We start from the raw sequence: 25294 nt of genomic DNA on the forward strand, positions 1-25294 counted from the left end.
GCGTGTAACATAGGACTACAATTTACGTGAACGAAGCCGGGGGAAAACAGCTACCACTAATATATACTTCATCCCACTTGTAAAAAATCTTAATAATTTACAAATCCCGCAATCCCGGAGGCATGTCCATATTAATATATACGTTTCAGTTCATTGACCCCAATTCAGTCTACCTATTTCGATCTCTGGTCATAATGTTGTCTTGTTTAAGGTTACACACACAGATATTTCTTTAAAATATCAAAGAGTTCGTCACACGGATTTACGATTCCATCGCTAGTCAATTTCAATCGTCTATTGGTTGGCAAAATCAAATAAAAATAAATATGATTGGATAATTTTTTAATGAAGGCATTAGTTGTGCGTGTAGCCGTGATGCGTAGTTTTAGTCTTTACTTTTTTTCAGGTTGTACGATTTAATTCTAAAAATTTCTATTAATTTTCCTTGTTGTGTTGTTGCAAATAAAAGTTTGAATTTGAAAAAAATATTTTTTTATAAGTAAGTTATAAATGCTCTATGGTTTCTGGCACTTTAGAATAGGACCATCTTTTCTCAACTCATGGATTTCGTAAAAGGCAACTAAGAATAGACACACACTCATCTAGAGCAAGATTCTATGCTGGTCTGGTAGCGGAGGAAAACATAGTGTGTGCCAGCTACTTGTTTTCCTATGAAAATTGTAAAAGTCAATCAAAGCAAAGGCATAAAACTTGGGATTCTTCTTTTAGGCTATGACTTATTAACCTGTCTATTTGAATCTAAATTCCGTCACTAAGCCATAAAGCAAAACGGGGCCTTTCAGTCTTTTATAGAGTGTGGGCTCTATCTACTTCTGAGGTCTACCCCGTAAAGGATACAGACACAATTGTATAGGTAGGTATGTATTATCTCTTGTTTTATATGCCCAGGTATATAAATCTTGAAAATGTTATATTTATTATTAACATTACATTAAAAGTTGTCTTTTATTAATTTCAAGTGGCGGTTATATAAAAAACATCATCATCATCTCAAAAACTATAACTAGATTCCCTTTTTGGCTCCAATTTTTTTAAATGTGATTGTTATTTTGTGATCTATACATTCATTTTGTAACATGCATAAGGAGAGTTATGAATGTGGATGAAGCGAAGGAAGTATGCAGAAATCGTGGCAAGTGGAAAGTATAGTCTCTGCCTACCCCTCCGGGAAATGGCGTGATTTTATGTTAGTATGTTATAATAGTTATATTTTTTACCATTTAGGAGTCCCATAGACAAATAGACTAGTATCGATATCGACATATCAATGAAAGCGATAAAACAACATTGGTTCTTACGACTACACAAATCTTTAATTTATGGAAGTGGAAGCTTTTGCCTCACGCTCTCCCTATACTTTAGTAAGATTTCTTTGCTCGTTGCTCTCAAAAAAGAAATTACACTTATTCTACTGTCTGTCAGTGTCAAATGTCTCCAAAACGCCATTTCATTCTTGGGAAGCGTTTGCTTTTAATTGCATTGCAAATCATTGCAATATAATCCAATTGGCATCGGCAATTAATTTCGTTCTTATTCTGATTGTCTGAGAAATATTCCGATTAAGTAGAATAAAGAAAGTAAATAAAAATGAGCGAGTTAGTTTGGGGTATTAAAAATGGTGACATCGATCAAGTAAAAGACATAATTGAAAATAAGGTAAAAATTGTACTTTCCGTTTCAGTAATATTCTCATGACAATAATTGTTTTGTGTAGCGGTTGTAAGAACTATGTTATTACATTAAAAATAATTGTGTGGTCAAGAGAAAGCTGCTTATACCTTCTTGAAATAAAATTAAGCAGTCTCATTAACTTTCCATAACGAAAATTCATCGCATAATTTTATTTAAGTACTGTGCAAAGTGACATTTTCAGCTTATTTTTAACTATGTAATCTCTGTCTATGTCTCTGGGACATAAGCGTTATTTTATGTGTTTATAAATTCAAAGATAAAACAAATTATATTGTCATGTTTTTGCAGAAAATCGACGTGAACGCTTTGATAGATGGAAGAGTTCCTCTTCATTATGCAGCTGACTATGGTCAAACAGCTGTGCTGAATTATTTACTTGACAAAGGAGCAGATCCAAATGTAAATATCTTGATTGAGGTCCTCTTTTGTTGTGGTTACCACCAGGAATCTTTGCTGTTGTTTTAAACCATTCATTGTTTATGTTATTTTATTATTGTTATTACTGATAGTTCATAAACCTTAGCTACCTTTTACTTGTTTTTAGTAATTTTAACTTAAAAGATCAATTTTCTTATTTAGTTTAGTTTGATTTTTAAGACGTGGTTAAAACTTAATCGTTTTTTATTGTAAGTTAAGTATGTAAGTAAGTTCTGTAAGTTAAGTGATGTCAAATTAAATTAAAAATGCATACCAAGCAATAAACATTGTTAAATTCTAGCCAATCTGAAGGTCAGGGATTTTACGAGTACAATAATCACCTGAAGATATGAAAAGATGAAAGTGTATGGCAAAAGAAAATGATTGAACACAGTCTACATTTTCTCTTCATATAGATTTATATGACAAAAATACCTACCTTTAAATGTTTACCTTTCAGATGATAGACAAGCATGGAATTTCTGTAATTCTGGCAGCTATATGGGAAGGACATACTGACTGTGTTAAAACTTTACTGAATAATGTAAGTATATTGATTTGCTTTTGTTAGTGCATACATATTCTTTAACATAAGAAATATGTAGTCAATTTGAATTTTTCATTAGAACTAACCTTTCAATATTTACTCTTATCTTCACTACATGGGGCTCAGTTTCACATGCCTTTTTTTTGCATTTTCATCATGAACCAACTGATATGCATAAATAGATGTGTCATCCTAGATGTGTTTCAATGGGACAATTGTAAAAAAAAAGGATATATGACTGGCCCAATTTGACATAACATTTACTACATACTACATTGTTTTTATTTTTCAGGGAGCTTCTAAAAATGGAAAAACCCCAGATGGTACTCCGTACATAGAAGCTGCAGAGAAAGATGAAATCAAAAAACTGCTTACATAGAAATGCTTCACTGAAAAAATTAAATATGCTCACTATACAATATAAAGCTATAACAAAATAACATAATGTAAAATGTTTTACATGCATTTATTTCAAAGTTAATGAATTATTTTTATACGCTCTGCATATGAAATATAGTACTCATATGATTTTTGATTGTGCGTCCATCTAGTATTAGTTTATGTAACCAAAGGCCTAAATCAATTCCGGGAAATCTTGCACCAGATCTTAGTTTAGAAACCATAAAATCAATTACTTGCTGGGGTGAGATTTCCGAGGGGCCTTATATTCTAAATTTAAGCTAATAAAATATTTAATATTAAGAAATTATTCCAAGAGGACAAGTAAGATGTAATTTTTATTACTAAAATAAGAAAACATGGTACTCCAAATTGGTTTATTTCTTTTTTCCAACATACAAAACTTTATATAACAAAAACATAATAACAAAAGCTGCAACACACAATTTTTCAAAATTATATGTAACATATTTTTCTCAACAAAAGAAGCTCATCTACAACAATAACACTTAACAGTAGCTATGTAAAGTATAAAAAGTTAGCTACAAACAATTTCTTTACAGTTTCTCCCTATGATCTTAAAGCAAAATTACAATGATATATAAGCAGTAAATTTCAGACTTAGATTTGACTTACTAATAAGACAACCAGAAATTTAAATAACAGAATTCTGTGTGATTGTATGAATTGGGAAATAAATAAATGTTGGTATCTCAATGTATAGTAAAACTACATATAGTTATTATTCTGCTTGGTATATCTAGCCATAATCAGAAGTTACTTATACACAAGCATCAATCCCAATGATCACCAAATCAACAAATTGGAAGCATATTGGAAAGATACATACAATCACATCTTTATCCCTTATGGGTAGACATACCCTTCACTCACCAAAAGGCCTTATGTATGAAAAGATTCAATAAAAATTTAAAATAATTACTCCACACAAAAAGTATTCAATACACCTATAACAAAAAATTACTATAACTCCCCAGCACCAGTAGCATACTTTTTGTATTTATTCTTTGGTGGTGGGCAATAACATGCATTCTTCTGAGCATCCAAGTAAGACTTGCAGCCAAGTGTGAGTGTACCAGTGAAGAGAAGCTTAGCTGCTGCTTTACAACCTGAAATCAATGTTTGAATTCTTTTATATCTAGCATTTAACCTTAGCAATGTAAGTTTATGTTTGACTGAGTCTTGAACTACATTCATTACAAATGTGGTAAAATCTCTAGAAGTTAATCCATAAAAATAAAACATACAAGACTTACATAATATTAGCATTGATTATATGTATATTCTGGTATAACCAAAGTTTTGTTTGGTTCACAGGATGTGTTACCAATATTAACAACAATTTTGACAGTAGACTGATGTTCATAAACACAATATGACTTACCCTTAGATAATGTTTCACCGGCAACATTAACGGATTTATAAGTATCACAGTAATTATAAAGACATCTTTTAAAATCTAAATCACAAGCTTCTTTCCCACTGTTGCAAGTATCATAACATATATCATGTGTGTTGCAACACTTAGTCATCAGATCAAGTGGCAGATATTCTGGTGATATGTTTAATCCCAATGAGCCACATCCATCAGATTTTGGTACATGATTTTTATTTCGAGTGGGTTTTACACCTGAAAAAAGGGTAGTAAACTTAATGATCTATAAATTATAAGTACTGTTAGTCAAGTAACTAAAAATATAATAAACATAATACCATCAGGACAGGAATAAATACATTCTTCTTCAACTGCTGCATCAAATACTTCATGCAGAGACTTGAACTTTTCAGCCACTTTGATTACATTCCCAAGCATATCTCCAAATACAGATTCGGCTGATAGAACGGCATCTTTTAAATTTTTTAACATATTTGAGCCTACGCCAGTATAAGCGTAGGCTACAAATGTTAAAACATAAATAAAGATCTTCCTGTACGGTATCTCCATTATTTCACACTTTTATCTTTAATGAATAAAATGCAGAACATATTATCTACTCCTAGAATTATTTAGAAAATACAACCAATATTATGTAGACACGTAACTTTCATTTCACATTTCATAATTTTAGCTTTAGCTGCACTTCAGCATTTTACTGTCGGAAAATCCAAATCTTTCAAAGTCAAATTCATTCATTTCATTTTTCTTTTCATTATTTTTATTTACCCATACTGATAGATGACAGAAAAGACTGACATATCAATATTTAACCGAATTACCGTTTTGGCATTATGGCTGGAGTCGATTCACCCTCTTCGAATTAACTCATGAATAGTTTAATAGTCTATGAAGTTTATGCTGGCAACATCGGTGAGAATATCCGGTAGCCATATTGTTTTAAAAAGTCATCCTTTTCCGTTTTGTTGTCGTGAAAATGACGGGCTTTAGCAACAAGGTGAGAAGAAAAATTGTTAAATTCGCTTTACCGCTGTGAATGTAGTGAAATATGATTAGTAAAGTCCTATGTCAATCCGTTACCAAAATAGTTTTTATCGAAATAGTGCTAATAAATTGGTAACATGCAATCTTATCCACGTGCTTGTGTTACATATTTTAAGGAGTTCCACTTCTTGTCTTTCTCAAAAACGCGTGACGACACGGATCTCATCCCGTAATAATAGTGTAATATCATAGTAACTTTCAGCAATGAAATAAGTAAATAATGAGTTTTGAGGTTATGCGGTATGGACGTCAGCGCTGAAGTCAAGTAAGCTAACATATCTTGAAAATGTGTTTCAGGCCATAGTTATCGATGGTCGTGGGCACCTTCTGGGTCGCCTGGCCGCAGTCATCGCTAAAGTCCTGTTAGAAGGAAACAAAGTTGTTGTTGTGCGATGTGAACAACTGAATATCTCTGGCAACTTCTTCAGGTAAATTCGCTAGTTATTCAGTAAATTCAAGGTATTAATAGGTATATTACGTTATAACTTTCAGTATTTATATTAGTTATAAATTTTTGTGACATATCTAGGTACCCTGTTTTTATGTTTAACTTTGTGTCAAGTGTCAATGCTACCTGGTTGTGATTTTTTATTAGTATAAATTCATTTTAAATGTGTATTAGCGATGACCACATTTATATTAAAATGATGTTTACATTTTGGGTAATTTGCGACTGAATGTCAAAACACATGTTGCCAATCATATGTCTGATTTTATCACATTAATATGAAAGTTCTTTGACTCACTTAAGCATATTATATAAATTGTGTTGTGATTTCAGAAACAAACTGAAGTTTATGTCATTCCTGCGTAAGAGGTGCAATGTGAACCCTGCCCGTGGACCATTCCACTTCAGAGCCCCCTCCAAGATCCTCTGGAAGACAGTTAGAGGTTATTATAAATCTTCTTTAATTCCAAAATAAGTTTTCTGCCACAACAATTAATTGAATGTAAAATTGTTGATGAATGAAGCATATTATATCATATGTATTCAAACATTTATATGTTATGTGGGAGATTATGGTCTGCAATTATCAAAATAAGTTTTGTTGTATGTCAATAGTCACCAACTTTGTGACATGTTCAATGTTTCTCATATCACTTAAATGCTCAGATGTGCCCACAAAAAAATTACATCATACATTCTCATATCCCCATATAATTTTGATGTGCTAAACTAAATAAATCTCCCAATGCCTGGATGAGAGCTTAACAAGAAACTTACCTATTATGTTCAGATAGTAATTGTGATAGTGACCAAAGGTTTCTGTTACATTGTTTATTTTGATGGCTTCTATGGCACAGCGGTAGTACGCTTGTCTGTGACACCGGAGGTCCCGGGATTGAATCCTGGTCATGGCATGATGGGAAAAGAACTTTCTCTGATTGGTCTGGGTGTTTACCTGTATAAGTATTTATTATAAAATATAGTATTGTTGAGTTAGAATCTTGTAACACAAGTCTTGAAATTACTTCGAGGCTAACTCAAACAGTGACTGTATATATTTATTTATTTATTACAATAATTGCTGCTTTAGTTGTGCGAGAGAATCCAACAGACATTCATACATATCCTTGATGATTATTCACATACATATACCTACATTATTTGATGTGTCAATGATAAAACAACATTATGAAGCTATAAAACACCTTACAATTTGTCAATTATAAAATCATGATTTATTACAATTTTGCTATCATTCCAGGCATGATCCCACACAAGACTGAGCGTGGAAAGGATGCGCTCAGAAGGCTACGCGCATACGATGGTTGTCCTCCGCCATATGACAACCGACGCAGAGTGGTTGTGCCGGCCGCTCTTAGGGTATTCTGCTTGAAACCTGGCCGTAAGGTATGCATCTTTTTTTAAAATCTGATTCATGTTTCAGTTTCACAACTTCCTCTTTTATATTTCCCTTTAGCCATGGGAAATTCGGGATTAAAACTACCCATGTTCTGAATTTCATCAAAATCAGTCTATTTGTATATTTTGTGTTGAACACTAACAAATATACCTACATACATTTTCACACTTTGTGATTATAATATTAGAAGGATAGGATAAAAAGCTTCTGCTTAATTAGGTAATTAATTTTAATTTAATCAGTGATGTTATGGTATTTGGGTAATTTGCGTCTGAAAATAGATGTTGCAACTGTTTTTATATCTGAGATTTCCTACCATAAATGAACTATATGAATTTATAAGGAAGATTTTAAACGAATCCATATATTTCAGTACTGTCATGTGGGCCGTCTGTCCCATGAGGTCGGCTGGAAGTACCGTGACGTGGTCCGCAAGTTGGAGGACAAGAGGAAGTTCAAGGCAGTCCACAAAGTTGCATACGAGAGGAAACTCAAGGTTTGTGTTTTATAAACTGTTCTGACCAATAACAACTGTCAGGTGTAAAACAAGATATGTAAGAAGAAAAGTGACGATTTAATATAAATGCTCTCAGTTCTAGTCTGGCTGCAGAAATAGTCTGCAGCCAGACTAGAACTGAGAGCCAGCCGTAGAGTAGCCAGGGATCCTGTAACTACTACTACTTAGTGGAACCTTATGCCCTAGGCATAAAGTGGATATATAAAGGTCCTATGAAATACCTGGTCAACTGTTTTAGTGATCCATCCATTGTATCATGTCAGCTTTAGTCCACAAGGTACCAATGTGTTGCGTTGAAGCAGTTGAGTTATTCTTTTGTATTTCCAACAACACAATAACACACAAATCTCTACTAGACTGACTGAACTGTAGAAAGAACTTAATTTGTTTGTGTTTAGTTTACAAATTCAGTCAAGTGCTGTTTTATTTTGCTTATTATGATGATCAATTTTCTTACCTACATTATTTGATGTTTCATGAAAATAATACATGACTGATCCCTAACGTGAAATACAAATCCCCCTACATGGTTTAATTTTTACTAATGAGATTTTTTTTTTTCAGAAAATCACCAAGGATGCCGGCGAAAAGGTTGCAAAGGCGACAGCGCCCTTCTCTGCTGTCATCAAATCCTATGGATACAACTAAGACTAAGAATATTTTACAAAAATAAACCTTTGGTTGCCCAAACTGTGATTTTATTACAATATCCTGTCCCTTTTGGTTGAAATTTAAACCAAGGCCAATGTCTGTATAGCTCTAGAATTAAAATAATATTACTATGCCTCTCTCGGAATTCGATTTAATCTTGACGTGATGAATGGGAGTATGTGTAGATGCTTCCAAACCTGAGACAAAATGAATCTTCAAACAATAAATGAACGAGTATGTAATAATCGCGTAATAAATCCCATTTATCTCGTGCCGTTAAAACTCATCGAATCATAGGTCGAATTGTGATATTCATTCTTTTTTGATGTCTGTTGAAAATCATAATAATATATTATATCTGTTAAATAAAGTTTGTATTATGGAGAACTGCCGTTTAGGGTTCTAAATACTCAGGTTTCGGTTTTTGATGTTTCAATACATGCCAACTATTTAGTCCAACATACAATATGTTTGAAGAATACATAAAGATATGTTATCACGTTAATACCCCTTGCGGGGAAGACGAGAGCCAACAGTCTTATAACGACTGAATTGAGATTCAAAAAGTGACAGGCTGCTAGCCCATCGCCAGCAAAAAAAAAAGTCCCAAGTTTATTCGCTTTTCCTTTAATCGCCTTTTTATGACATTTACGGGAAAGTGGTCCTATTCGTCCTATAGTGCCGGAAACCACACACAGTGCCTTGCGGTTCTCTCACGTATACTTATTTCTTTTGATTTGACACATTTTACATAATATGTGTATCTATATAAAGGTTAAGCTGCCTGGCTGGGTTTATGCTGTATGAAGTAATTTTTATTAAAAATGTAAGTCAAAAGCCAAAAATAGATTCCTTATACATTGACGTCATAGGAGTTCAATTTATGGGGGGCCCATTTGCAGCTCCAGCGGGTCTGATCAGATAAATCTTTTTACGCGCTGGGGACAAATCTGCCGGCGCAGCTGTGGCCGGCGATAACGAACGAATTATAGCAGGACTCAAAACTTCTTGATACTATAGTCAGGAAAATTAAAATCCACAATGATTATGAAGTTAGAATTATGTAAGTTGGCTCTGTCAACCCCGCAAGGGATATATACCTGATTATATGTATGTATGTATGTAAGTTCGATTTTGTTGCATTATTTTTTTTAAGTTCTTATACTTGCAAAAATATTGTAACATAATCGAACTTACATAATTCTAACTTCTAAACTTTACTTAAATAATTTAATGAAGTCTAATCAGCTACCTACTAAAAGAAAAAAAAACATTAACTCACTTTATTTTGTTACCTACCTAATAAGATGAATTTAACTCCCATAAAATTATTACAGAGAAGTTGATGATTGTACCTGGTAACACTCACAAAGGTTACCAGGCCACCAGCATTATCTTCTCTTGTGACACATATCTTGAGTCCTCATTGCCTGTATGTGTCCTCCCTGGTGAGGAGCTCTGATTCTGCTTTTGACTTAAATCCAGGATTGGTCAAATAAGCGATAAGCGACCCCCTGTCTTACCTCCGTAACACTGTTAACAGGGAAACCTAATAAAGCTTGGTAATTATCTAAATAACACTACTCAAGTATTAAGATTGATCAGTCGGTGTTCAAAAATACTGTAGCGTGGCCCAGCGTAGGTTGTTTCAAATTGAATGCGTTCTAGCGCATAATAAACGTTCAATGAAAGTAGCCGTCGAACCAGTATAAAACGATGTGTCTGCCAACTAGCTCATCATTCCAGAAGCATCCTTCTCAGGTCCACATCTATCTCTGAAATCGCGAAGAGGATACTCATAATAAGGCCATACAGTTACTATGTATAAGTGGAGTTTACTGCTACTTGCGTCTGCCGCAGTGTTTCAGCCTATTGCGTCCTTCACCGAGCACAAGCTCGTCGATGGAAGGCAACAGTGTTGTGATCACCAGCCGCAATTACTGCACCGAGACACAAGGCTCTCCGTGTATGGAGCCATTGACAAAGTATCCCAAGAAGACCGTTTGAACAACAGGTATGCGGTGCCGGCAACAAGCTATGAAGTAAGGAGCGCTGAATCTAAAGTGTCACGTGTGACAGAAAGTCCAGGTTCCAGATTAGTCACCAGCCGAACTGGTAGAATATCCCAATTCTCCCGTCAAGCTGCTGACGGGAGTGATTTTCGCGGACAAAGTGGCACACGTTCCAGCTGGATCTCAAACCAGAAAGAACGCAACTTGCGAGAAAACCGATTAATAAGATCGAGGGATGCCACAGCACGAAGTGCCAACGAGCGACGTTTCCGAGTGTCGGTGGATATTCGGCAAGAACCTCGTTTTACCAGAGATACTGATAACATCCACAATAATCGAGCAATCAGGGAGAATAGAAACATACTTCAAAGTGCGGGAAATGACGTAGACCGGGCTAACATTTGGAACAGCCGAATTCTTAGGGAGACTTTAGAACAAAGCGTTCGCGATATCAGCCGTACTAGGCTTCCTGTAGATAGGTCTATGATGGCGGACGAGAATAGGCGAGTTGTAAATGACGCTAGGATCCGCAAAGTCAACTTCAATCGTCATATGATTAGAGAAATGTCTTACGAAAAAATGAGTGTTCGTCAAACTCCTGAAATCAGACGTGTTACTAATGACCATCGAAGAGAGCAAACGCGTGAGGATTTTAGGAAAGAAGATCGTGTTGAAGCTGTCACTGGTCGTCGATTTGCAGTATTTTCTGTAGGAGGGCGTCAATCTCCTAGTTACTCCAGGTCTGATAGAGAACTTCGGCAAACCCCTTATGTCGGTGATCGTAGAACCGTAAGGTCTGTTAAAAGCTCATTTACTAGAAATTTCAATGGAGAACGTCGTCAGTTCGTACCGAAGTCATTGGATTCTCGATCAAATCCAGTTTTATCATCACTGGAAACCAGGACTTTTCTTGAGCGCAGATATGTGGACGAAACAATGAATGTTCGCTCAAAAAATATAGAACGACACAACAGAGATATGACAAATCATGAACGTTTCAAAACACAAATGACAAGAATTGACGAGCGAAGAAACTCTCTATTAGATGAACAAGAACGCAAACAAATTAGAAGATCCACTGTGGAAAGGATGGAAGCTAAACGTAGCCGTCGCGAAACTCGTGACATATCTTCAGCAAGGCAAGGTTCGGTTGAAAGTCTAAGATTCGGACGTCGAGACACAAGATTTGACAATAGAGCCGAGACTAGAAACCAGAGGAGCTTTTCACCAAATCAACAAGATCGCAGATCCTCTGACCGACACATGGAGCGAAACAACAGCGTTCGTGACGGAATGACTTTAACAAGACAAGTACGCTCGGTAAAAGATCTACGGTTAGAACGTCGAGACATTCGGTTTAATATTAGGGCCGAGAAGAGATCTAACAACTATGAGTTAGAAAGTTCATTGAATGAACGTCAAGAAAATCCTAGATTTACTAACCGACGAATGGAACTTAGCCGTCGTGAAGCTCGTGAGAGGGTGACTCTAACAAGACAAGCACGATCGGTTGAAAACCTAAAATTTGACCGACGAGACACAAGATTTGCCAATAGAGCCGAGACTACTACTAGAAACCAGAGGAGCTTTAACAATATCAATGAGTTGGAAAGTTCATTGAATGAACAACGTCAAGAAAATCGTAGATCCACTGGCCGACGAATGGAACTTAGCCGTCACGAAGCTCGTGAGAGGGTGACTCTAGCAAGACAAGCCCGCTCGGTTGAAAACCTAAGATTTAACCGAAGAGACACAAGATTTGCCAATAGAGCCGAGACTACTACTAAAAATCAGAGGAGCTTAACCAATATCAATAACGTAGACATACGAAGGAATTCACGAAATGTACAAGAACGTCAGGAAAATGGCAGATCCACTGAACGACTTATGGAACGAAGCCGAAATGATGCCCGTGATGGCATTCCTTTAACAAGACAAGCTCGCTCGATGGAAAATCTACGATTTGATCGCAAAGACACAAGGTTTGCGAATAGAATAGAGACTAAAAACCAAAGGAGCTCTGGCGATTCCGATTTAGGAAGATCGTGGAATGAACAAGAACGTCGAGAAAATATCAGATTCATGGATAGACAATTGGAACGAAATCGTCCCCAAACTTTTGACAAGATGACTTTAGCAAGGCAAGTACGTTCGGTTGAAAGCCTAAGATTTGACCAACGAGACACAGGATTTGCCAATAGAGCCGAAACTAGAAATCGGAGGAGCTCTAACAATATTCGTGTCGTGGACGTACAAAGGAATTCTCGAAATATACAAGAACGTCAGGAAAATCGCAGATCCACTGAACGACTTATGGTACGAAGCCGAAATGATGTCCGTGATGGCATTCCTTTGACAAGACAAGCACGCTCGATGGAAAATCTACGATTTGATCACCGAGACACAAGGTTTTCAAATAGAATAGAGACTAGAAACCACAGGAGCTCTAGCAATTTCGATTTAGGAGGGTCATGGAATGAACAAGAACGTCGAGAAAATATCAGATCCTCTGATAGGCAATCGAAACAAAGCCGTCCCCAAGCTTATGGGAGGACGACTTTAGCAAGGCAAGCTCATTCGGTTGAAAATCTAAAGTCTGAGCGCCGAGACACGAGATATGCCAATAGAGCTGAAAGTAGAAACCAGAGGACCTCTAGCCGTTTCGAAGAAAGGTCCGAATTACGGCTACCTGCGAAATTAGAAATAGATGTAAGTCGCACTCGTGAAACTCCCATGAGCGATGACCGAGTTCGGGAAATACGAAATAGGCAAGTCCGAAACGCACGAATCGCTGACAGGAGTGAGACTCGTTCCCGACTGGCGTTAGCAGAAGTTGCAAGATTCCGAAATGAGTTCGCGAGCACGAAGGGCACGAAGCAGTCGTTCGTCTTGAATTGGCAGCACCTGTTCTATACTCTACAAGGGATTTACCTTTGTGGCGTTATCGTGACCATGATGAAGGAAAACCCTAGCAGTCACAAAACAAGGTAGGTAATGTTCAGTATATAAATCCCAACTAATAAATGCGAATCCTTTTCGCGCGTTATCTGCTAAACCAATTTCTTTCAAATTTGCCTTTATATTATTAAGAGTCTAGAGAAAGAAATAGGGTACTATAGATTCCGTGCGATTTGGGAAGATCCTGTATTATTTTGTAGGTGGCGCTGATCTCGCGAGGGCGAAGCTGCTGGTAAAAGCTAGTGTTTCCTTTTCGTTTCACATTTTTGGCTCAAATCTACTTCTGTGATCCTGTGGTCCATAAATATTCGTATTTATTTTGTGTTAATACCGACCATAAATATAATAGTTTATCAATTTTTGTTTTGTGGTAAATTAATAAATAATCAAAATGTTTGTTTCAGATCTTGGTGGGGACTATCCACAAAGGCTATCAAAGTTGATTAAATTTTTGTGAGATCTCTATGTAATGTTTGCTTATTAAAATATGTATTTGATGTTATAATTGCATCCATGTTGTTAGTTGTAATGTAGATTTAGACTTAATAAATGTGGTGATATAATCATAAATAACTTATCATTTCCTCTATCCTTACTTCCTTCAGTATAATAATAAAAGAAAAACATCTGATTTATTTTTAATTTTTTTTTATTATTGCAAGTATGATACACTAGCTAAACTAAACAAGGTTACACATCACATACTTTTGGAATCAAATTGGAAAGACTGATACTGAGACTTATATGTCTACAAAACATAATACTTCAAAAAACACATGGCGTTTGTGGCATTCAAATAAAAAATTATAATAGTAGTTACAAGTACACTTAAAACTTAACCATATGAAATTAATATAAACTTACAAACCAGGGATCTAAAGGTCTAATGTATCAGTTTTCTTTTTATGCTGGCCTTCATACCAAGCCTTTGAAATCATCCTCTTCATTTCATCATCACCAGTTTCATACCTGGAATTAGAAATTTATTATTTCCTTTCACGGAGAACAACTACATATGTATATGATGCTCTTACGGTGAGGGAAAACATCGTGAATAAACCTGCACATTCATGCAACCCGATGATCCATCCAATGCGGGTTAGGTTTCCTTGCAAAGGGTATGGAGGTCAGATGGTAATCGCTACCTGTATAAACCTGACTCACCCAATTCAGGGTCCATGTTCAAAGGCATACCACGGGGCTCCTCTTCAGAGTGGTGAGGATGCAACCGGGACTAAATCCAGGGGGAAGACAGAGAACAACAATATCATTATAACTATGCTCTAATTGCATTCTAAGGATGTGACCTGGATGGTTTCACGCCCTTCATATTCAATAGTATGAGTGTTGTAAAAGGTGTCTTAGATAATAAGGACTTTCATAAAGTGCAACAACAATGATCGGCATTAGGTTTCCTGTTTACATGATCCACAAATTCAGATTGGAGTGGCTTTATGACAATTGATTCACTCTTGATTTGCGAGATGATGAATGTTGGTCACTTTTTGTTTCATATCAGAATAAAGTCAATGTAGGGTAGGGCTAATAAAAATTAGTGGTAACTGTCTTATAACACAGTTCCATAATTAAGCCACCCAACTAAACATAGCCTTGTGAGTAGTGAGATGTGACTATTGGCTCTATCTACCCTGTAGGATGATAAAGATATGTATGTTGATTATGAATTTGAGATCAAAATCAGAAAGGACAAGGCAGGAACAAACAAGAACATTGATAATAAGCTGCATTATATATAATTTTCACTCACATATTCTTCATAAGGCTCATGATAGACTCCTGAGGATCTTTCTTTTCCATGTCATCAGTCTTGAAGCGGTTGTTTCGTTGGTCTTCAAACTTCTTCTCAATTTCTGTCATATGTGACCATTTCACATTTTGCTGCTGTTTTGCCAAGAATATGACAACACGGTCTAGAAAGAATATATTATAAGACTTATTCATAATTCCTCAACAATTTTTTTCTTAATATTAGTGAGCATATGAATGAGAAGCACCATATTAATGAGATACATAATAAGGAATTTTGGAAATTAATCTCCAAAATTAGAGACTGGAAGACATTTTTGGCTGAAACTCCAATTCAATTTTTTTTGTTATTAAAAACTTGTATGTATAGTCTAGTTACCTAAACTTAGTCCAGTTGACTACACAGTCAGATATGCAAATAGAATGTAGCAAATACCAAAAATAATAGGATAATTAATAAACCCATAGGAAAACTAATTCTTACCAGTCTTTTGTTTCCAATGGCTATCTGCAATGTTGATAGGCTCCAGAAGTTTGTTGATGACCAGCAGGTAATCTTTATTGTCCAAGTCATCCACGTGGAGTTCCATGGAGCGCTCTGTCAACTTGCAGTATACCTGTTCCTTTGGCACTGTGTGGACATTCTTCAGAGTGACAAACACTTGGATGTACTTGTCGGACTGATCCCAACCTGTGAACATGTTGAAATTCTAAAGAAACAGCAAAAATCTAATATACATACATATGGTCACATCTATATCCCTTGCGGGTAGACAGAACCAACAGTCTTGAAAAGACTGAATGTTACATATACATACCTATAATCAAATATAGACGATAGTTTTAAAAAGACTGAAAGGCCACATTTAGCTGTATGTAATATATAGAGTATAAAATAGTTGAATACTAACCATATCCATTTAATTTTATCTGGTATCTCTTGTTTTGAGCCGGCGTTGAAGTGGTAGGGACAGGTGACACTTCCATAGGACAGGCTTGAGAGTTTTCATTTTCTTTGAGGGAAATCCACTCTGTTTCCAATTTTCGGACCTCGAGAGACAAAATATCTTGCACCTTCTTGCGTTTGGCTTGCTTTAATAACGCATTTAACTCGTCGATGTCACCTCGCAACTAAAAAGAATATGTTTGAGAAACGAACAAACAAAAATCTACCAATTTCTGCCCTGTCGGTACTATACTCACCTCCTTCAATTTTTCAGACATTTTGATCGATGATTATGTCGATTGATAGAAAATATGAATGGAATGATAATTCTTAGTAAGTTATTCTTCGCCTTGTTGACTCTTTTGTCTTGTAAGATATCAAGTTGTGTTTTTTAACGAATGCGAGAAAATCTGGAAAATACTGGAATCTTGTCTTGCTTCCTTGATTGATGTCTTGAATTTGTAGGTTATGAACTTATTTAATGACATTGACAGTTGTTAATGACAGTTACTCTTGGAAATCCAATGGAAAATGGAAATCAAAATAAAAGTTGCAAAAGAATAAATTTATATTTGCATAGAAACATAATAACATGAGTACAACAAGGTCTTGAATTTTTATACCAGATCTTCATATAAGAATCGTAATATATCCTCTAAATAAAAAAGAAAAGGATGTATGGAGTTTATACGTATGGAGAGTACTAACGTAGTACCTAGCTAGGTACATAAAATTACGCTTCTTTCCCGGACCGGAGATAGGCAGCGAAATTTATAACTTGCCACAATTCCTCCTTGCACACTTTTTGCGCCATATCCACATTCATAACTTTCTTCAGGAAGCTCGTCGCGCGTCGTATTTGCGAAAAATCTGTATTATTTGTAGGTGGCGCTAAATTCGCTGGGGCGCCGTGAAAACTAGTTTATTTATATACCTACCTTTTAAAGGGAAATGATCACTATACTTGTGTACATAATTTATTTATTACTCTAAAACGTATACAATAAAATCAAAGTCTTTTTTTAAATGCTTAACGATTTAACATATTAACGTCTATACCATGTTGTTTTAATAAATGTTATGTTTCTATATATACAGTTACTGTAAAACAGAAAATCTTTTTGCATGGTAATTTAAAAGTCAGCAAAAATGGTATAACAGAATACTCAAGTTTCAGTTATATTTTCAAATCTACAAGAGATCACATTATTTTAATAGTTGCTAAAACAAATTAGGAATGCGCTGCTGATTGCCTGGTGGTCGAAGTATTTTCCGCCGGAATTATGTATTTTTTTCCCACGGGAACAAAGCCAGGAGCAGTAGCACAGTAGGAATAGATTCAGTTCTTGCGATGTGCGCGGTTGCGGCGGCTGGCCTGGCACGGCGGGCAGTACCATTTTCCCTTGGGCGGCGCTGTGATACCCACGCACGGGTAGTGGAACCATTCGTAGGGACACTGTAACAAATACAAAATAAACATTAAGGTTATGTTGTATTAAAGGGATTAAATAGAACTTGTAAGTCAAGGAAGGGTACGCTGGCAGTACCCCTGAAACCGTGGGTTTTTGGAGACTGAAGCAAAGGAATTTAGATGGTATCGCGTCACCTCTGAGAGAGGCGTAAATATATATATGAAAAGTGTACCTTTGTATCGTAAGTGGTTTTCACTTTTGGATTGCGGAACCCTAAACAATGTTACACAGTAACAGTATATGTTTAACAGTTATAATTACTCACGTCTTGGTTATCACAAGCAACCATGTCTCCGTAAGACACTTGATTGCAGATGCAGTATCGGGGCTCGTTGGGGTCGTAAGTCCACTCCTCTTCCATTGGCTCTTCGATAGTAACATTATTCACTATGTTGCCACTTTAAAAAAAAATATAGACAGATATAAACAAATTGAATATTGAAATATGTTATTTATGTTAATGTTTTATGTGCCATCTGGTTTCCCGCACTTTAGAATAGAACCCCTCCATATATTATCCATGAATGTCGTAAAAGGCGACTAGAGATAAGTTTCTAAACTTGGGATTACTCTTGTAGTCAATGGGCTAGCAACCTGTCACTATTTGAATCTCAATTCCATCATAAAGCTGAATGTGGCCTTTCAGTGTTTTCAAGACTGCTGACTCTCTCTACCCCACGAGGGTTTTAGACGTGACGTGACAAGTATGTATGTAAAATGTTTGAATCATGTTATGAACTTAAAAAATGTAAATTGATCGCCTGGTAGCAAAATAGATAATGTTATTTTTTATTATGAATGAGTGTATCGAATAGCTAGAATTTGGTTTTGATCCTGATCCTTGAGTGACAAGTAAACCACCTTCGTATCATAGACACATTGGAGGTGTTATAATTTTCTATGCAACCCTACTTTGGCTTTACTATTCTATTGGAAAAAGTAGTATTCAACCATACTAATAATAACATACACGACAGTAGGCGATGAAGACCGGCTGGCCACGGCGACTGCTTGTTGCGTATGAGACGACATACTTGATGTAGAGCCATATGTGCTTTTTCTAAAATAAATGACATAGATATTAGAGTCAATAATAGCAATTCTGCTTATTTATTAGGTAGGATTAAGTCGATTGGCATCGATTTTACTAACGAAATGTAAAGAGTTAGCTAAGCAGGAAATATTTTGAATTGCAGTGTAAAATGTAAGTTCAAAGGCTGGACAGTGAGGGTATAAGAAATGAATTATTATATGATTTTTTTTTATAATTTCATTGAAATTTCGTAGACGGCGCTACTGTTATCATAACAGAGTTGGCTTTGCTAATATAATAACCTTTGACTTTTGATTCGCAGGCAAATTCTTGGACATCAGTTAGTGAAATAAATTTTAAAAATGATATTTAAAAAGACTTACTTTTGCTTTTGCCTTTTGTGTGATGACGAAGAGTTACTGTGACCATGCGACGTTGTATGGTGTCCGTGAACAGTGGTTGTTTGGCTATGGCCCGAACTAAGCCCATGACCTGTTAAACACATTAGATTTAATTGGGTTTCCACAAAACAAATGGTGACTACGGCATTGGTAGAAAAAAATCAGGGCCTTAAAGTACTTATATTCAGGTCAGGATCGCAAGATTTCACTATTTTGTAAATCATCATACTGGCGTTTGTTCAAATTATGTCCTCCTTGGGGAACAGCTCAGAGATTATTAATTTTGACAAAGATTAATCCTATATATATGTTATAGAGATATGATGGTTCAATGTTCCTGGTTGCTTCCATTGGTTTTGTCCTCTCTGTAGAAAGAAGCCCATGGTCCGCTAAAGACGACAAATAAGAAATTCGAAATTGTTACTATAAAGTCTACGATTTATACCGTGGTCATGATGCGCGTGAGTTTGATGCAAAGCGTGATGCGCCAACTCTCCGCCCGCCACCGCTTCGTACGACGCCTTCAGCGACGCCGTGCGGCGGCCATGTTGCATCTGTGAAATCCATCTGCACTTTAAAGCACTTCTTATCATCGATGAACTGTTAGTCAAAAATTATTTGACTGGGACAAGACCTTTACCAAGATAAACCTGGCGCATTCTGATGGAAATAATGAATTTTATTATCAATTTGATTTCATTTGGACAGAATATCGAGAAATAGAGGTGTGAGAATTGCTTTACCCATGCTGTGTTGTCCGATGATGGAATGGTGCAGGAGACTAAATTGTGCAGTCTCGGAAATCTTCAGACATGCACGAGAATGGTGAATACTATCAAACTAACAGGATGCAGGGCTAACATATCCAGAACAACATTAGGGGATGTTTTCACTGGTAGAACTAGTAGTACAAACTTGCCACTTACAAATCTCTATGAAACAATGTAGTTGTATAATGAAAAAAAAGCACACCTGTTGTGTGGCCGCAATGGCCTGGCTCGCTGCAGCTGCTATTGCACTGCCTGCATGCCCCAATGTGTATGAATCCCGACCTAGTGCAGCCTGAAATTAAAGAAATACACAATTTTATTCAAAACTTAAATAACAATATTCTGCCTAGCATGTTATAGAATGATTATTTAATATGGCCTTAATTTTCTCTTTACGTAAAAACAGGAAGAACACCTCTAAGAATGTGCACGTAAATAATTTGTGGTTTGCATTAGTTAAATAGTATAGCACTGCTGTAAGCTGTTGAAAAATCAATAAGTTAAGACTATAGAAATCAGAATACTATGAAACAATAGAAATTACCATATTGTGGTTGAAAGTAAAGGAATCATGTTGCCTGCATGGTGCTCATTTTTCTTTGATGTTGTGATAATTTATCTCAGAATTGAGATGCAATATATATATATGTAAATGTTATCCTGTCACAAGGTCACAACCATTAGTCTTACATTGTTCCAAACTTAGAGTTAGAACTTAAACTTACAAACTTAAGAGTTAAGAGTTATAAAAATAAATAAATAACTCAAAATGAGTATAGTCTACCTGAATAGCAGAATCAGTTCTTGAAAGGTTTCCAGAAGTAGCATGAGAGCGGGAGTCTCTGGTGCCCCAACTTTCACGTCGTTTCTCTCTGATCCTATATCTAGACAAAACATACAAAATGTATATGTTTTAGTTGAACATGTTAATTGATGTCCTTTAACTATAAATACATTTATTGATATTGAGAGTAAATAGTAGAATAAAAACATTCATTTTGTGTAGCTTTTCCCATATTTGACATTGACAGAAGTCATTTGGTGTAAAATCCTCATCTATCTAATCCAGAATCATGGTCTAAAAGAGCACCTGAACTCTTTCCAGGAGTTTGTAACCGGCATTAACATCAAGAACTAACACAGTGTGTGTTCACCAATGTTGTTTGGATTGGCATGTTCCCCAAGTTGTGGGAAAACTTTGAAATAATTAACCTATAGGTAGATGTTGGTCATATTTTAATATAATCTCACCTGTTCTCCTTATAATGATTATTATTTGGTGTTGGTGTATGATTGGTATTGATATCTAACTCCAGTGATCTTTTTTCAAGCAGTTCAGTTATACCTTTATTGTCTGCTTCTAATTCACATTTGAATTTGTGTAGTTCTGTATCTAAAATAAGAATAAGAATACTTACATTAATTTACTCTTTTATGAATTGTTTAATATAAACACTTTACAAGTAAAAAGTATCATACCCAGTCTTCGTAAATATCGATCAACTAAGTCCCGCATCTGGTTGGCTAATGCAACTTTTTCATCAGCCTCCTCCAATGTCTTATTATATCCTTGTTTTATATCTGCAAATTCTGTATTGGCTTGCTCTGTGTTCATTTCACCACGGCGGCAACCAGCAAATAATGTTCTTACTTTTTTCTCAAGTGTGTCCATATTATCTAAAAATGGAAGTATAATTTATTTATAATTTTACTTTCTTTAAAATATGATGCATTAGGTTTTACTTTTTACTTACTATTTTTTTTCACTTTACTTACTTTGGACGGATAAATCCATTTCACGCATTTCAGTAAATCTATCTCTCAATTCTTGAGGTAGATGTTCAATCACTGAAATTAAGAAATAAAATTAAATTTTTGCATTAGAGATACCTATATGAACATTTGATTTTGATTTGCGCGCCGTCCTGTCATAATGGCAAGCTGGCCACACAGTGGTGCCAATCAACCACATTACGTCATTGACTTGAACAATACGATTACTTACTTTCCAAATAATCTTCAAGGTACAGCATTTCGGTGAGTTTTCTTTAAATTTTTCTATGCACAATAAAATCAATAGGTGAATACCTTATAAATTAACAAAAAGTATGTTTGCTTATAGTAAAAGTAAAATCAATGACGTACTGCGTAACCTCTAAAGACCACGCTAACGATTACTAGTGATGTCTCATGCATGATGTGTTCATTAGGAATGTGAAAAAATAATCGATTAAAAATCTATTTTTTTAAAGTAAAAATCGATTTTAATACGTGATTTAAAAAAATTAATAACTGATCTTTTTTAATCATGCAATAAAGGCACTCCGACATTACGTTTGGTCTTCTGGTTTGTGGCCCGGAATGCGAACTGCAAATAATACTATCACAGCTCCATAATATTACATTAACACCATCTGTGCATTCTTTCTGTGCTTTTAAAACAGTTCAGATGATTCACTTAATCAAACATTCACTAGATGAACTGTATTTTACCGACATTCGGTTGATATGTCATTCATTATTCGTTGTTGAAATTTCATATTTCAAACTTGATTGTGTTAAGACTTTAATTTGTGTTGATTATTTAAGAACTTACTGTTTCTGTTGTTTACTTTAAATTAATAAATTTATTGATATAATTTATATGGCGTTTATTATGACATTAATTAAAACAATTAGGAAAAAAAATATCAATATAATAAAATCGATTATTTTCTTATGAAAAATCGGGTATTTATTAATCGATTTTCATACTTAAGAAATAAACCGATTAAATAAAAATCGATTTTTTATCAGCAATGTCTCATCCATAGTGTTCAATCAGATAATCAGAATGTCGATAAACTATCGATTAAATATTAGAAGTTATTATCGGTCTTAAACAAAAATATTGTCATATTTGAAAAAGTATTTAGAAATTTTCAATGACTGCTGGTTCACAGTAGCTGAAGTTGCAGCCTATGAATTATTCTGTGTTTGTTATGTTTAATTTAAAATCACGCACACACATACCTCAATCTTTATCTTAATGGAAATAAAATTGCAGGATAACAAAAAAATAAAATTGCAATAAAAGAGAACTTGGATATAAATTTAATAAAACCTTTACCGTAACCGTGATAAAATATCGCGTAGTATATATCCTCTTAGCGCAGTACAATCCTATATTTTATCGACTCATCTCAACCTTACAGGCCACCATTTTGGTACGACCGTGGATACCAACATAATAGAAAATAACATGCATTCAGTAGTAAACATATTTTTAAAAGCTGCGTTCATATTTTTAGTTTCTATCTGTTGTCGAAGTAAAAAAACCAAAAGTGCTGACTCAGCGCTTACGGCTTTTTTTTATACCTATACCTACTATACTAATAACAGTCAGTTATTTACTAATTTTATAAGGAATTCTTGTCGGCCGATAAACCTGAAAGCTTTGGATAATCAATTTTCTTAAATTTATTACTAGTGAAGGGCGCGGACTTCCTTTCTCGAATAAATAATAATGTAGGTACATGATGGGATTGGAATGAAGGAATACATGTGCTCTTATTTATTCTCGTGGAGTAGACAAAGCTACAAGTTAGCAGCGAGATGCTTAACATAATATTTGATTATTTGTTTCAGTTTCCATCATGATAAGAAGACCATTGACCGAGATCACTTTAAAGTTGGATGATATCCAAGAATACGAGTCACTCCGTCGGGATCAAGGGGCCGATTCTTCTTTAGGGGGAGAAATGCAGGAGGACACCCCGAAGCCTCTCACTACAGGGCAGAAGACTACGGAAGAAATTCACAACCGTATTGGTTATGCTCCTAAGAAGAAGCCAAGTGGACCGAGCACGGTTTAGTCGTAAAATTAATAATATCTTTAACGGTAGTTTTACTATGTTCTAACGTACTTTTATACATGTCTAACTTTCTTTCTATATACTTATGTAAGTATAAAATAAAAAACTCAAATTAATTTTCATTTAACTGTGTCATCATAAAGTACCTAGGTACTTACCTATATATTTTTTCAGAATGACAATATCCTATTTTTCGTTTTGGTACATACCTAAATACAAGATATTTGGCCGCGACTTATCACCAAGGGAACTTTAACTTTAGTTTTCCGGGATGAAATGTTCGTGGTCCTTTTATAGTAGGTAGGTACTCCTTACAGGCCACCCTACTCATACATACCTAAGTACTTGTGTGTGAAATAAGAATCAGTTGTGAATCAATTAAATTAGAATGGGATTGAATAATAAAAAAGCAATCTGGTCCGTTACAAACATTTAATACAGGTAATACTTAGATAAGTAGATAAGATTTATATAGGACATCATATAAATATGTCGAATTTGTATAGGTACGGTTTCAAACGTTGTTTTCGTGAAATATATTCAGAACTGCAGCGAACATAATACCATTTTCATACAAACATCCCATGTACACATCACTAAAGGAGGAGGTCAGGTTTTTCTGCTGTTTACTGTACATGCGGTGTTATGAATAATATTTGGAGATACCTACCTAGCTTGTTAGCTCGAAGTTTCAGCTACGAAAAACTCAATGTCTAGGTCAGTAGTAGGTATTTTAATAACCTACCCACCGATATAGCCGACTTATTTTATTGATATTCATTTAGTACTATAGATAATAATAAAATTATTAGCACTTCCTATCGTACCTACTACAATCGTCGATCTTTGGAAATATTTTTCGTCATCAGCATCTAACTAGGTATGTACCTATATGTCCCTTTTTCGCGAGAAGGTTGTTCAAAACAGCATACAGAACCTACATTGTGTACCTACGCTTAAGTGAGAATTGACAAATATATTAATCTACGTAAAGTTGCTTCAGCTTATCGCCTTTTGAATCGATATCGTCAGCCTTCGGAAGATCAGATTCATGTTTCTTTGCTGCCTTTCGACGCCATAGAACACAGAATAATCTGTAATAAAAAATAAAGAATGCAAAAGATCGTCTTACCTACTATGCATGGTTGTGAAATTTTTGACACATATTTTATCTGCATTATGCCACAGCCACTTGGAACAGATAGGATAGGCAGCAGGTAGAAAACATATATTATTTAATTTTTAAATAAAAACTGGCCGATTTTAATAAAAAAGTAAGTGATGGTTTCCAAATAGCTGAACGTGGCCATTCAGTCTTTTCAGGACTGTTGGCTCTGTCTACCCCGCAAGGGATATAGACGTGACCATATGTATGGTTTTAACTAAGTATTATATTTTATGATCTGAGCCTGGCCTAACCTTCTTTAGAGATCTACCTCGGCTGCTTTTGTCTTTTTAGTCGAATTAGTGTGGTAAATGGACATGTGTGATAATGTTGATACCTTAAA

At 35.2% G+C, this 25294-nt stretch overlaps 6 protein-coding genes across 6 annotated transcripts; 3 read left to right on the forward strand and 3 right to left on the reverse strand.

The window, feature by feature from the left end:
• The first annotated feature begins 1447 nt into the window (after positions 1-1447).
• LOC106142218 (myotrophin) lies at positions 1448-3448 on the forward strand. The gene is made up of 4 exons (XM_013343898.2): positions 1448-1677; positions 2002-2112; positions 2591-2674; positions 2970-3448. Exons 1-4 carry the CDS (start codon positions 1609-1611, stop codon positions 3054-3056), a joined length of 351 nt encoding a protein of 116 aa, XP_013199352.2. The 5' UTR covers positions 1448-1608; the 3' UTR covers positions 3057-3448.
• LOC106142258 (group XIIA secretory phospholipase A2) lies at positions 3440-5042 on the reverse strand. The gene is made up of 3 exons (XM_013343962.2): positions 4811-5042; positions 4482-4727; positions 3440-4206 (listed from the first exon to the last, which is right to left on the reverse strand). Exons 1-3 carry the CDS (start codon positions 5040-5042, stop codon positions 4061-4063), a joined length of 624 nt encoding a protein of 207 aa, XP_013199416.1. The 3' UTR covers positions 3440-4060.
• Positions 5043-5334: 292 nt separating this feature from the next.
• LOC106142259 (large ribosomal subunit protein uL13) lies at positions 5335-8612 on the forward strand. Its single transcript, XM_013343963.2, has 6 exons — positions 5335-5490; positions 5835-5965; positions 6319-6428; positions 7247-7392; positions 7779-7901; positions 8487-8612. The coding sequence occupies exons 1-6, from the start codon at positions 5470-5472 to the stop codon at positions 8568-8570; spliced, it is 615 nt and encodes a 204-aa protein (XP_013199417.1). The 5' UTR covers positions 5335-5469; the 3' UTR covers positions 8571-8612.
• A 1781-nt stretch (positions 8613-10393) lies between these two features.
• LOC106142199 (trichohyalin-like) lies at positions 10394-13990 on the forward strand. The gene is made up of 2 exons (XM_013343878.2): positions 10394-13572; positions 13948-13990. The coding sequence occupies exons 1-2, from the start codon at positions 10394-10396 to the stop codon at positions 13988-13990; spliced, it is 3222 nt and encodes a 1073-aa protein (XP_013199332.2).
• A 184-nt stretch (positions 13991-14174) lies between these two features.
• LOC106142268 (calcyclin-binding protein) lies at positions 14175-16728 on the reverse strand. Its single transcript, XM_013343978.2, has 5 exons — positions 16514-16728; positions 16222-16441; positions 15795-16001; positions 15312-15474; positions 14175-14512 (listed from the first exon to the last, which is right to left on the reverse strand). The coding sequence occupies exons 1-5, from the start codon at positions 16532-16534 to the stop codon at positions 14419-14421; spliced, it is 705 nt and encodes a 234-aa protein (XP_013199432.1). The 5' UTR covers positions 16535-16728; the 3' UTR covers positions 14175-14418.
• A 492-nt stretch (positions 16729-17220) lies between these two features.
• Positions 17221-22099, reverse strand: LOC106142267 (inhibitor of growth protein 3). Its single transcript, XM_013343976.2, has 11 exons — positions 21938-22099; positions 21709-21780; positions 21412-21609; positions 21184-21325; positions 20717-20816; positions 20135-20224; positions 19608-19716; positions 19145-19253; positions 18699-18788; positions 17994-18126; positions 17221-17712 (listed from the first exon to the last, which is right to left on the reverse strand). The coding sequence occupies exons 1-11, from the start codon at positions 21963-21965 to the stop codon at positions 17596-17598; spliced, it is 1188 nt and encodes a 395-aa protein (XP_013199430.1). The 5' UTR covers positions 21966-22099; the 3' UTR covers positions 17221-17595.
• Positions 22100-25294: the final 3195 nt, after the last annotated feature.

The sequence above is a fragment of the Amyelois transitella genome, chromosome 17 (assembly GCF_032362555.1).
Source record: "Amyelois transitella isolate CPQ chromosome 17, ilAmyTran1.1, whole genome shotgun sequence".
Classification (NCBI taxonomy): domain Eukaryota; kingdom Metazoa; phylum Arthropoda; class Insecta; order Lepidoptera; family Pyralidae; genus Amyelois; species Amyelois transitella.